At 29.8% G+C, this 15,052-nt stretch overlaps 1 protein-coding gene and 3 pseudogenes across 1 annotated transcript; all 4 read left to right on the forward strand.

The window, feature by feature from the left end:
• Positions 1–17: 17 nt before the first annotated feature.
• Positions 18–6,155, forward strand: LOC131847473 (uridine 5'-monophosphate synthase-like; annotated as a pseudogene).
• Positions 6,156–6,289: 134 nt separating this feature from the next.
• Positions 6,290–8,229, forward strand: LOC131847495 (uridine 5'-monophosphate synthase-like). Its single transcript, XM_059197077.1, has 4 exons — positions 6,290–6,313; positions 6,746–7,223; positions 7,341–7,813; positions 7,897–8,229. The coding sequence occupies exons 1-4, from the start codon at positions 6,290–6,292 to the stop codon at positions 8,227–8,229; spliced, it is 1,308 nt and encodes a 435-aa protein (XP_059053060.1).
• A 122-nt stretch (positions 8,230–8,351) lies between these two features.
• On the forward strand, positions 8,352–10,281 carry LOC131847496 (uridine 5'-monophosphate synthase-like; annotated as a pseudogene).
• A 1,699-nt stretch (positions 10,282–11,980) lies between these two features.
• LOC131847477 (uridine 5'-monophosphate synthase-like) lies at positions 11,981–14,631 on the forward strand (annotated as a pseudogene).
• The last annotated feature ends 421 nt before the right edge of the window (positions 14,632–15,052 follow it).

Consider the following 15,052-nt stretch of genomic DNA (forward strand, 5'->3'; position numbering starts at 1 on the left):
ATATATATATATATAATTATGGTATAGTAATTATATAACTAAAGAAGTAGTAATTGAGCGACGGAGCTGAGTTCGGCATCTATGCAATGGCGCTATATCTATAAAGTAAATTTTAGATTTGTTTTGGTTTAAATAGAGTGACTTGACAGAGGTCCTATAAACTTTAGAAACTATAAAATACAGGTTCTTATATTTGTGTACAAACAGGATAGATCGTAAAATATATACTAAGCGGAAGTTTTATTTGTGAATAACTTTCGAAACATTCCAGTCTAATATATTTATTTAAGATATAAAAACAGATAAATGTCAATAACTTAAGTGCCTACTCATATATATATTATAAAACATACCTACCCTATATACCTAAGTCAATCTAATGTGAAAAATTTTTAGACGTCTCGTCATAGGACTTATTACATAAGTGCTTAAAATTAAAATTATTCTATTCCCTATTCTTGCACTGATGACAACTAGTAAATCAAAGTATAATTAGCTTATGTGTAATATCTAGAAGTTAAGGTGGGTTGGTGGTGATATATATATTGTATTCTTACTATGTCACGCACAGAGCCGATATGCATCTATTTAGACATTCCTAGATAGACTTGTATTATGGTTGGTCAATTAAATACATCATGTATACAATAAACCTACAGAAGAAGGCAAGAGCATTTATTGGCATTTTATTTAAGTACCGATCTATATACTACTACTACTATTATACTATAGATGTGAAATAAATGGAATACAAAGAAAAATATCGTTTTATTGTCTATATTTTATCATTACATGTAATAAAATCGTCGAACTTTAACAAGGCGAAATCTGTGTTGTAATTTGTAAATTTGTGTGTTTACTTCCTCTCGTATACCTACTGATGATATATATATATTTATAAAATAAAGTATCGTTCTACAATTAGAATGAGAATTTCACATTACTGCAATGAAATAAGAACCATGGGTACAACGATAGCCTTTATAGGGGAACAAAATGAAATTTACGTACCTACGTAGGAGAAATAAGGGAAAATTAAACGATAATGTAGGAGAGAATGAGAATGATATAATTGTCTACTGTGGGTTAGGTGGGTAGGTACATTCGAATCATATATATCTATCTATAATTAATAATGATATATGATGTATATATAGTTGTTCTTGTAACAAAACATCCCGTCCCCTGGATGAATGGAACCAAAGAAGAATGTTATTTGTGCTTCTTACGACGCGACGCTAGACGCTAGTTTACATTTACCTACATGTGTTGTGTTCTACACGTGTTACAAGGCAATTATTGTTTACTATCGTAATTAACTGTTTAATTAAACAACACGCATACATACATACTACTACTAGACATACTATTTCAAATTATTAATCAATTATTATTTCTTACCAAGTAATAAGGTATTACCTATACCTATGTAAACATTTTTTGATCTAGAGGACATACTGGCTGGTTGTAAAAAAATCGTGTATCACTTGTTTTTTTTTTTCACAAAATTTAGTATTCTGTATCAATTTTACGGAAAAGAACGGGTTAAATTTTGGACATACTCGGAATTAGTAATCATGGGTTTTCAAGTGTAATGTTATTACGTAGCTTATTTTAGACAGCTTATTTGATGAGAAAGTTTTATTAGTAATTTGTACGCTTAGAGTCATGTTTTTTTTAAGCTACATGGCACTTAAACTCAACAAACGTTATAAAAAAAAATCGTTTGTGGTCCTAGCTATTATTATACTTATTAAGCATTCATGGGTATTTTGTCAGTTATTATGTTTTTGTTACCAAGTCCTCTACACATAAAAATTAGGTTGAAATACATTCAACAAGCCATTTTTTTTAATAAGTTGTAAAGACGCTGAATTGGATATTTTTTTAAAAATCACATAATTTAGAATAACTCGAAACATATAGAGGGTCAAAATAATTGCATCTGAGCTCCTCTACCTAGTCCTGATGGGAAAACGTCGAGTCACCAGTAACCTTGTATACATGAGTAATATATTAGTTATCTGTGGTAATACCGATGGACAGAAACAAAAGATAGATGCTGACTGTTAAATAGTTCGTCCCGAAAATCATAGATGTCCTATATTTTGTTACGAGTTGTTCTTCCCCTCCCCTGAATGAATGGAACTGAATGGAACATTCTTAGCATCTTAGTACTGCGCTAACGCACATACACACGTGGTATAATATAATTGTTGTTTACTATCGTAATTTTGTTTAATCAAATAACAATGGCTTATAATACACTAGAAGAACTAGCAATAAAGTTGTTTGATATAGATGCAGTTAAATTCGGGGAGTTTAAGACGAAGAGTGGAACTATGACACCTGTTTACTTTGATTTGAGGGTTATAGTTAGTTATCCGGACGTAATGGTATGTGAAAAATTAATATTCTTACTAATAAGTTGTATCTAATACTGTCTTATATTAACTTGAATTTATTGTACGACGTCAGATTCGACATTAGTTGTGTTTCATATTATATCTATTCCCAGGTTATTGAGACTGGTACTGTGGCTGTCATGTGGTGTTTTATAGAGTATCTATTGTATTCAAAATATTTATAATAATAATGTGTAAAGGGACCGGCTATATTATCAATTTAATTAACGACAATAATAAAATTATTTTTTTATTATTCAGAATTGAAATGAAATATGATTTTAATAATTTATTTGACTTGTATAAACATACTTGTGTTATAAACAGATGTTCAATATTTTAATATTTCAGATCAATTCTAAAAGTGAATACACTCAGGAATATAATTATTTTTGCATTATTTAAAATTAATTATCTACTTGTTTTTTTGAACTATTAACAGTCCTGCTTTCGACATTGTTAGTAACCATAAAAAATATGATCACATATGTGGACTTACACAGCTTACCAATTGCTACTTTCTTATGGGTAAAGAAACCAATTTTGGCAAAAGCATATGGTACTAAGAAAATGATAGAAGGTCATTTAAAGTGGGTGAAACTTGTCTTATAATTGAAGATGTAGTAACTTCTGGTTCTAGTGTATTAGAAACAGTCAAAGATTTAAATAAAGAAGGGTTAATAGTTAAAAATGCTATAATTATTTTAGACAGAGAACAAGGTGGCAGAATGAATCTTGAATCCAATAATGTATATATTGATTCACTATTTACAATGACTGAGTTAATTGACATTCTCGAAAAACATAAAAAGATTACAAAAGAAATGTCTATAAAGATTCACAAATATTTTTTAAAACCATCAAATAATGCATATAGATTTCTATATAACATTTATTATAAACTTGATATAGTTAGTTGATGTCCATTTCAATTTAATAATAATTGTTTGCAGATTAATTTGAGGACAGCGAATACCTTTCGAGAAGAGAGCAGAGTTATCAAAGAATCTAGTAGCAAAACTGATTTAAAATGTCTATTAAAAAAACACCTATGTTTATCTGTCGATTTACATATCTGTAAATTCTCGAACTTCTAGAAAAAGTAGGAGAATACAAAAGATATGCTTAGTGAAAACCCATGTTGATATTTCATCTGATTTCATTTCTCGACTTAAACAATTAGCGGACATAGATTTAATTTTTTTTGATTCTGAATGAGGAATGGAACTGCGGAATTGGTAAACATATCATTACAATATCAAAAAGGGTTATATAAGATTTCAGAATGGGCTAATTGTGTGACATCTCATACACACATGTACTGGAATATGGTGTATTTCTTCTATAATAGCTCTTAATGAAACGAAATTTAAACTTAGAACCTGGTTATGTAAACAAATTATTTTTTTTGACAGGGAAATTTGATTTCTGCAGAATTGAACATGGCTTCAAAGAATCCAAATATAATTACTGGTTTTGTATGCCAAAATAGGATACATTTAAAGATCCTGGGCTGTTACAATTAACTCCTGGCGTACAACTGAAAGTGCTAAGGACGATGGGTCAAGTTTAATACACCAGAAAAAGTAATTTTAGAAAATGGTGCAGATATTGTGGCTTTGTTGGGCGCGGAATAGTCAACCAGGCGGTCGTTTACAGAGATGATGGAAATGTTATTCAAAAAGAATCTCAGGTAAATTAGAGTAAGTGTTAGTTAGTAATATATATATATATATATATATATATATATATATAATAATTATATAACTAAAAATTAGTAATTGACGACGGACCTGTTCGGCTTCTATGCAATGGCGCTATATCTATAAAGTCAATTTTAATTATGTTTTAAGTTGTATCTAATACTGTCTTATATTAACTTGAATTTATTGTACGACGTCAGATTCGACATTAGTTGTGTTTCATATTATATCTATTCCCAGGTTATTGAGACTGTACTGTGGCTGTAATGTGGTGTTTTGAAGAGTATCTATTGTATTCAAAATATTTATAATAATAATGTGTAAAGGGACCGGCTATATTATCAATTTAATTAACGACAATAATAAAATTATTTTTTTATTATTCAGAATTGAAATGAAATATGATTTTAATAATTTATTTGACTTGTATAAACATACTTGTGTTATAAACAGATGTTCAATATTTTAATATTTCAGATCCAATTCTAAAAGTGAATACACTTCAGGAATATAATTTGCTATTTTTGCATTATTTAAATATTAATTATCTACTTGTTTTTTTCAGGAACTATTAACAGTCCTGCTTTACGACATTGTTAGTAACCATAAAAAATATGATCACATATGTGGAGTACCTTACACAGCTCTACCAATTGCTACTTTACTTAGTGTTAAGGTAAAGAAACCAATGCTATTGCGAAGAAAAGATGCAAAAGCATATGGTACTAAGAAAATGATAGAAGGTCATTGTAAAGTGTGAAACTATGTCTTATAATTGAAGATGTAGTAACTTCTGGTTCTAGTGTATTAGAAACAGTCAAAGATTTAAATAAAGAAGGGTTAATAGTTAAAAATGCTATAATTATTTTAGACAGAGAACAAGGTGGCAGAATGAATCTTGAATCCAATAATGTATATATTGATTCACTATTTACAATGACTGAGTTAATTGACATTCTCGAAAAACATAAAAAGATTACAAAAGAAATGTCTATAAAGATTCACAAATATTTAAGAGAAGTTAAAGCACCAGTAACTAAAGGTAAGTGCATATACCTGATTTCTATATAAGATTTACCATTTATTATATCAACTCCTTGATATAAGTTATTTTGTTGATGTCCATTTCCAACAATTTAATAATACTCATTGTTTGCAGATTCATTTGAGGACAGAATTCGAATACCTTTCGAGAAGAGAGCAGAGTTATCAAAGAATCTAGTAGCAAAACAACTCTTTAATATTATGTCTATTAAAAAACAAACCTATGTTTATCTGTCGATTTGACATCAACTGTAAAAATTCTCGAACTTCTAGAAAAAGTAGGAGAATACATATGCTTAGTGAAAACCCATGTTGATATTATAGAAGATTTTACTTCTGATTTCATTTCTCGACTTAAACAATTAGCGGACAGATTTAATTTTTTGATTCTGGAGGACAGGAAATTTGCGGATATTGGTAACACAGTATCATTACAATATCAAAAAGGGTTATATAAGATTTCAGAATGGGCAGATTGTGTGACATCTCATTCTTTACCTGGAGAGGGTATATTGAAGGCTCTGAGCAGTGCATGTACTGGAATAGAAAACCGTGGTGTATTTCTTCTAGCTGAAATGAGCAGTGAGGTATAAATAGAATCTTAGCTCTTAGATGAAACGAAATTTAAACTTAGAACCTGGTTATGTAAACAAATTATTTTTTTTGACAGGGAAATTTGATCTCTGCAGAATACAGAGAAGAAACTGTGAACATGGCTTCAAAGAATCCAAATATAATTACTGGTTTTGTATGCCAAAATAAGGATACATTTAAAGATCCTGGGCTGTTACAATTAACTCCTGGCGTACAACTCGAAAGTGCTAAGGATGATCTGGGTCAAGTATACAATACACCAGAAAAAGTAATTTTAGAAAATGGTGCAGATATTGTGGTTGTTGGGCGCGGAATAGTCAATGCAAAGAGCCCAGAAGCACAGGCGGTCGTTTACAGAGATGCTTTATGGAAATGTTATTCAAAAAGAATCTCAGGTAAATTAGAGTAAGTGTTAGTTGAGTAAAAAAATATTATTATATATATATATATATATATATATATATATATATATATATAATTATGGTATAGTAATTATATAACTAAAGAAGTAGTAATTGAGCGACGGAGCTGAGCTCGGCATCTATGCAATGGCGCTATATCTATAAAGTCAATTTTAGATTTGTTTTGGTTTAATACTGTCTTATATTAACTTGAATTTATTGTACGACGTCAGATTCGACATTAGTTGTGTTTCATATTATATCTATTCCCAGGTTATTGAGACTGTACTGTGGCTGTAATGTGGTGTTTTGAAGAGTATCTATTGTATTCAAAATATTTATAATAATAATGTGTAAAGGGACCGGCTATATTATCAATTTAATTAACGACAATAATAAAATTATTTTTTTATTATTCAGAATTGAAATGAAATATGATTTTAATAATTTATTTGACTTGTATAAACATACTTGTGTTATAAACAGATGTTCAATATTTTAATATTTCAGATCCAATTCTAAAAGTGAATACACTTCAGGAATATAATTTGCTATTTTTGCATTATTTAAATATTAATTATCTACTTGTTTTTTTCAGGAACTATTAACAGTCCTGCTTTACGACATTGTTAGTAACCATAAAAAATATGATCACATATGTGGAGTACCTTACACAGCTCTACCAATTGCTACTTTACTTAGTGTTAAGGTAAAGAAACCAATGCTATTGCGAAGAAAAGATGCAAAAGCATATGGTACTAAGAAAATGATAGAAGGTCATTGTAAAGTGGGTGAAACTTGTCTTATAATTGAAGATGTAGTAACTTCTGGTTCTAGTGTATTAGAAACAGTCAAAGATTTAAATAAAGAAGGGTTAATAGTTAAAAATGCTATAATTATTTTAGACAGAGAACAAGGTGGCAGAATGAATCTTGAATCCAATAATGTATATATTGATTCACTATTTACAATGACTGAGTTAATTGACATTCTCGAAAAACATAAAAAGATTACAAAAGAAATGTCTATAAAGATTCACAAATATTTAAGAGAAGTTAAAGCACCAGTAACTAAAGGTAAGTGCATATACCTGATTTCTATATAAGATTTACCATTTATTATATCAACTCCTTGATATAAGTTATTTTGTTGATGTCCATTTCCAACAATTTAATAATACTCATTGTTTGCAGATTCATTTGAGGACAGAATTCGAATACCTTTCGAGAAGAGAGCAGAGTTATCAAAGAATCTAGTAGCAAAACAACTCTTTAATATTATGTCTATTAAAAAAACAAACCTATGTTTATCTGTCGATTTGACATCAACTGTAAAAATTCTCGAACTTCTAGAAAAAGTAGGAGAATACATATGCTTAGTGAAAACCCATGTTGATATTATAGAAGATTTTACTTCTGATTTCATTTCTCGACTTAAACAATTAGCGGACAGATTTAATTTTTTGATTCTGGAGGACAGGAAATTTGCGGATATTGGTAACACAGTATCATTACAATATCAAAAAGGGTTATATAAGATTTCAGAATGGGCAGATTGTGTGACATCTCATTCTTTACCTGGAGAGGGTATATTGAAGGCTCTGAGCAGTGCATGTACTGGAATAGAAAACCGTGGTGTATTTCTTCTAGCTGAAATGAGCAGTGAGGTATAAATAGAATCTTAGCTCTTAGATGAAACGAAATTTAAACTTAGAACCTGGTTATGTAAACAAATTATTTTTTTTGACAGGGAAATTTGATCTCTGCAGAATACAGAGAAGAAACTGTGAACATGGCTTCAAAGAATCCAAATATAATTACTGGTTTTGTATGCCAAAATAAGGATACATTTAAAGATCCTGGGCTGTTACAATTAACTCCTGGCGTACAACTCGAAAGTGCTAAGGACGATCTGGGTCAAGTATACAATACACCAGAAAAAGTAATTTTAGAAAATGGTGCAGATATTGTGGTTGTTGGGCGCGGAATAGTCAATGCAAAGAGCCCAGAAGCACAGGCGGTCGTTTACAGAGATGCTTTATGGAAATGTTATTCAAAAAGAATCTCAGGTAAATTAGAGTAAGTGTTAGTTGAGTAAAAAAATTATTATTATATATATATATATATATATATAATTATGGTATAGTAATTATATAACTAAAGAAGTAGTAATTGAGCGACGGAGCTGAGCTCGGCATCTATGCAATGGCTATATCTATAAAGTCAATTTTAGATTTGTTTTGGTTTAATACTGTCTTATATTAACTTGAATTTATTGTACGACGTCAGATTCGACATTAGTTGTGTTTCATATTATATCTATTCCCAGGTTATTGAGACTGTACTGTGGCTGTAATGTGGTGTTTTGAAGAGTATCTATTGTATTCAAAATATTTATAATAATAATGTGTAAAGGGACCGGCTATATTATCAATTTAATTAACGACAATAATAAAATTATTTTTTTATTATTCAGAATTGAAATGAAATATGATTTTAATAATTTATTTGACTTGTATAAACATACTTGTGTTATAAACAGATGTTCAATATTTTAATATTTCAGATCCAATTCTAAAAGTGAATACACTTCAGGAATATAATTTGCTATTTTTGCATTATTTAAATATTAATTATCTACTTGTTTTTTTCAGGAACTATTAACAGTCCTGCTTTACGACATTGTTAGTAACCATAAAAAATATGATCACATATGTGGAGTACCTTACACAGCTCTACCAATTGCTACTTTACTTAGTGTTAAGGTAAAGAAACCAATGCTATTGCGAAGAAAAGATGCAAAAGCATATGGTACTAAGAAAATGATAGAAGGTCATTATAAAGTGGGTGAAACTTGTCTTATAATTGAAGATGTAGTAACTTCTGGTTCTAGTGTATTAGAAACAGTCAAAGATTTAAATAAAGAAGGGTTAATAGTTAAAAATGCTATAATTATTTTAGACAGAGAACAAGGTGGCAGAATGAATCTTGAATCCAATAATGTATATATTGATTCACTATTTACAATGACTGAGTTAATTGACATTCTCGAAAAACATAAAAAGATTACAAAAGAAATGTCTATAAAGCTTCACAAATATCTAAGAGAAGTTAAAGCACCAGTAACTAAAGGTAAGTGCATATATCTGATTTCTATATAAGATTTACCATTTATTATATCAACTCCTTGATATAAGTTATTTTATTGATGACCATTTCCAACAATTTAATAATACTCATTGTTTGCAGATTAATTTGAGGACAGAATTCGAATACCTTTCGAGAAGAGAGCAGAGTTATCAAAGAATCTAGTAGCAAAACAACTCTTTAACATTATGTCTATTAAAAAAACAAACCTATGTTTATCTGTCGATTTGACATCATCTGTAAAAATTCTCGAACTTCTAGAAAAAGTAGGAGAATACATATGCTTAGTGAAAACCCATGTTGATATTATAGAAGATTTTACTTCTGATTTCATTTCTCGACTTAAACAATTAGCGGACAGATTTAATTTTTTGATTCTGGAGGACAGGAAATTTGCGGATATTGGTAACACAGTATCATTACAATATCAAAAAGGGTTATATAAGATTTCAGAATGGGGAGATTGTGTGACATCTCATTCTTTACCTGGAGAGGGTATATTGAAGGCTCTGAGCAGTGCATGTACTGGAATAGAAAACCGTGGTGTATTTCTTCTAGCTGAATTGAGCAGTGAGGTATAAATAGAATCTTAGCTCTTAGATGAAACGAAATTTAAACTTAGAACCTGGTTATGTAAACAAATTATTTTTTTGACAGGGAAATTTGATTTCTGCAGAATACAGAGAAGAAACTGAACATGGCTTCAAAGAATCCAAATATAATTACTGGTTTTGTATGCCAAAATAAGGATACATTTAAAGATCCTGGGCTGTTACAATTAACTCCTGGCGTACAACTCGAAAGTGCTAAGGACGATCTGGGTCAAGTATACAATACACCAGAAAAAGTAATTTTAGAAAATGGTGCAGATATTGTGGTTGTTGGGCGCGGAATAGTCAATGCAAAGAGCCCAGAAGCACAGGCGGTCGTTTACAGAGATGCTTTATGGAAATGTTATTCAAAAAGAATCTCAGGTAAATTAGAGTAAGTGTTAGTTGAGTAAAAAATTATTATTAAGTATATATATATAATTATGGTATAGTAATTATATAACTAAAGAAGTAGTAATTGAGCGACGGAGCTGAGTTCGGCATCTATGCAATGGCGCTATATCTATAAAGTAAATTTTAGATTTGTTTTGGTTTAAATAGAGTGACTTGACAGAGGTCCTATAAACTTTAGAAACTATAAAATACAGGTTCTTATATTTGTGTACAAACAGGATAGATCGTAAAATATATACTAAGCGGAAGTTTTATTTGTGAATAACTTTCGAAACATTCCAGTCTAATATATTTATTTAAGATATAAAAACAGATAAATGTCAATAACTTAAGTGCCTACTCATATATATATTATAAAACATACCTACCCTATATACCTAAGTCAATCTAATGTGAAAAATTTTTAGACGTCTCGTCATAGGACTTATTACATAAGTGCTTAAAATTAAAATTATTCTATTCCCTATTCTTGCACTGATGACAACTAGTAAATCAAAGTATAATTAGCTTATGTGTAATATCTAGAAGTTAAGGTGGGTTGGTGGTGATATATATATTGTATTCTTACTATGTCACGCACAGAGCCGATATGCATCTATTTAGACATTCCTAGATAGACTTGTATTATGGTTGGTCAATTAAATACATCATGTATACAATAAACCTACAGAAGAAGGCAAGAGCATTTATTGGCATTTTATTTAAGTACCGATCTATATACTACTACTACTATTATACTATAGATGTGAAATAAATGGAATACAAAGAAAAATATCGTTTTATTGTCTATATTTTATCGTTACATGTAATAAAATCGTCGAACTTTAACAAGGCGAAATCTGTGTTGTAATTTGTAAATTTGTGTGTTTACTTCCTCTCGTATACCTACTGATGATATATATATATTTATAAAATAAAGTATCGTTCTACAATTAGAATGAGAATTTCACATTACTGCAATGAAATAAGAACCATGGGTACAACGATAGCCTTTATAGGGGAACAAAATGAAATTTACGTACCTACGTAGGAGAAATAAGGGAAAATTAAACGATAATGTAGGAGAGAATGAGAATGATATAATTGTCTACTGTGGGTTAGGTGGGTAGGTACATTCGAATCATATATATCTATCTATAATTAATAATGATATATGATGTATATATAGTTGTTCTTGTAACAAAACATCCCGTCCCCTGGATGAATGGAACCAAAGAAGAATGTTATATTGTGCTTCTTACGACGCGACGCTAGACGCTAGTTTACATTTACCTACATGTGTTGTGTTCTACACGTGTTACAAGGCAATTATTGTTTACTATCGTAATTAACTGTTTAATTAAACAACACGCATACATACATACTACTACTAGACATACTATTTCAAATTATTAATCAATTATTATTTCTTACCAAGTAATAAGGTATTACCTATACCTATGTAAACATTTTTTGATCTAGAGGACATACTGGCTGGTTGTAAAAAAATCGTGTATCACTTGTTTTTTTTTTTCACAAAATTTAGTATTCTGTATCAATTTTACGGAAAAGAACGGGTTAAATTTTGGACATACTCGGAATTAGTAATCATGGGTTTTCAAGTGTAATGTTATTACGTAGCTTATTTTAGACAGCTTATTTGATGAGAAAGTTTTATTAGTAATTTGTACGATTAGAGTCATGTTTTTTTTAAGCTACATGGCACTTAAACTCAACAAACGTTATAAAAAAAAATCGTTTGTGGTCCTAGCTATTATTATACTTATTAAGCATTCATGGGTATTTTGTCAGTTATTATGTTTTTGTTACCAAGTCCTCTACACATAAAAATTAGGTTGAAATACATTCAACAAGCCATTTTTTTTAATAAGTTGTAAAGACGCTGAATTGGATATTTTTTTAAAAATCACATAATTTAGAATAACTCGAAACATATAGAGGGTCAAAATAATTGCATCTGAGCTCCTCTACCTAGTCCTGATGGGAAAACGTCGAGTCACCAGTAACCTTGTATACATGAGTAATATATTAGTTATCTGTGGTAATACCGATGGACAGAAACAAAAGATAGATGCTGACTGTTAAATAGTTCGTCCCGAAAATCATAGATGTCCTATATTTTGTTACGAGTTGTTCTTCCCCTCCCCTGAATGAATGGAACTGAATGGAACATTCTTAGCATCTTAGTACTGCGCTAACGCACATACACACGTGGTATAATATAATTGTTGTTTACTATCGTAATTTTGTTTAATCAAATAACAATGGCTTATAATACACTAGAAGAACTAGCAATAAAGTTGTTTGATATAGATGCAGTTAAATTCGGGGAGTTTAAGACGAAGAGTGGAACTATGACACCTGTTTACTTTGATTTGAGGGTTATAGTTAGTTATCCGGACGTAATGGTATGTGAAAAATTAATATTCTTACTAATAAGTTGTATCTAATACTGTCTTATATTAACTTGAATTTATTGTACGACGTCAGATTCGACATTAGTTGTGTTTCATATTATATCTATTCCCAGGTTATTGAGACTGGTACTGTGGCTGTCATGTGGTGTTTTATAGAGTATCTATTGTATTCAAAATATTTATAATAATAATGTGTAAAGGGACCGGCTATATTATCAATTTAATTAACGACAATAATAAAATTATTTTTTTATTATTCAGAATTGAAATGAAATATGATTTTAATAATTTATTTGACTTGTATAAACATACTTGTGTTATAAACAGATGTTCAATATTTTAATATTTCAGATCCAATTCTAAAAGTGAATACACTTCAGGAATATAATTTGCTATTTTTGCATTATTTAAATATTAATTATCTACTTGTTTTTTTCAGGAACTATTAACAGTCCTGCTTTACGACATTGTTAGTAACCATAAAAAATATGATCACATATGTGGAGTCCCTTACACAGCTCTACCAATTGCTACTTTACTTAGTGTTAAGGTAAAGAAACCAATGCTATTGCGAAGAAAAGAGGCAAAAGCATATGGTACTAAGAAAATGATAGAAGGTCATTATAAAGTGGGTGAAACTTGTCTTATAATTGAAGATGTAGTAACTTCTGGTTCTAGTGTATTAGAAACAGTCAAAGATTTAAATAAAGAAGGGTTAATAGTTAAAAATGCTATAATTATTTTAGACAGAGAACAAGGTGGCAGAATGAATCTTGAATCCAATAATGTATATATTGATTCACTATTTACAATGACTGAGTTAATTGACATTCTCGAAAAACATAAAAAGATTACAAAAGAAATGTCTATAAAGATTCACAAATATTTAAGAGAAGTTAAAGCACCAGTAACTAAAGGTAAGTGCATATATCTGATTTCTATATAAGATTTACCATTTATTATATCAACTCCTTGATATAAGTTATTTTGTTGATGTCCATTTCCAACAATTTAATAATACTCATTGTTTGCAGATTCATTTGAGGACAGAATTCGAATACCTTTCGAGAAGAGAGCAGAGTTATCAAAGAATCTAGTAGCAAAACAACTCTTTAACATTATGTCTATTAAAAAACAAACCTATGTTTATCTGTCGATTTGACATCAACTGTAAAAATTCTCGAACTTCTTGAAAAAGTAGGAGAATACATATGCTTAGTGAAAACCCATGTTGATATTATAGAAGATTTTACTTCTGATTTCATTTCTCGACTTAAACAATTAGCGGACAGATTTAATTTTTTGATTCTGGAGGACAGGAAATTTGCGGATATTGGTAACACAGTATCATTACAATATCAAAAAGGGTTATATAAGATTTCAGAATGGGCAGATTGTGTGACATCTCATTCTTTACCTGGAGAGGGTATATTGAAGGCTCTGAGCAGTGCATGTACTGGAATAGAAAACCGTGGTGTATTTCTTCTAGCTGAAATGAGCAGTGAGGTATAAATAGAATCTTAGCTCTTAGATGAAACGAAATTTAAACTTAGAACCTGGTTATGTAAACAAATTATTTTTTTTGACAGGGAAATTTGATCTCTGCAGAATACAGAGAAGAAAGTGTGGGCTTCAAAGAATCCAAATATAATTACTGGTTTTGTATGCCAAAATAAGGATACATTTAAAGATCCTGGGCTGTTACAATTAACTCCTGGCGTACAACTCGAAAGTGCTAAGGATGATCTGGGTCAAGTATACAATACACCAGAAAAAGTAATTTTAGAAAATGGTGCAGATATTGTGGTTGTTGGGCGCGGAATAGTCAATGCAAAGAGCCCAGAAGCACAGGCGGTCGTTTACAGAGATGCTTTATGGAAATGTTATTCAAAAAGAATCTCAGGTAAATTAGAGTAAGTGTTAGTTGAGTAAAAAAAATTATACATATATATATATATATATATATATATAATTATGGTATAGTAATTATATAACTAAAGAAGTAGTAATTGAGCGACGGAGCTGAGCTCGGCATCTATGCAATGGCGCTATATCTATAAAGTCAATTTTAGATTTGTTTTGGTTTAATACTGTCTTATATTAACTTGAATTTATTGTACGACGTCAGATTCGACATTAGTTGTGTTTCATATTATATCTATTCCCAGGTTATTGAGACTGTACTGTGGCTGTAATGTGGTGTTTTGAAGAGTATCTATTGTATTCAAAATATTTATAATAATAATGTGTAAAGGGACCGGCTATATTATCAATTTAATTAACGACAATAATAAAATTATTTTTTTATTATTCAGAATTGAAATGAAATATGATTTTA

Source organism: Achroia grisella, unplaced genomic scaffold (genome assembly GCF_030625045.1).
Source record: "Achroia grisella isolate CSIRO2021 unplaced genomic scaffold, CSIRO_AGI_Agris_v1 utg537, whole genome shotgun sequence".
Classification (NCBI taxonomy): Eukaryota; Metazoa; Arthropoda; class Insecta; order Lepidoptera; family Pyralidae; genus Achroia; species Achroia grisella.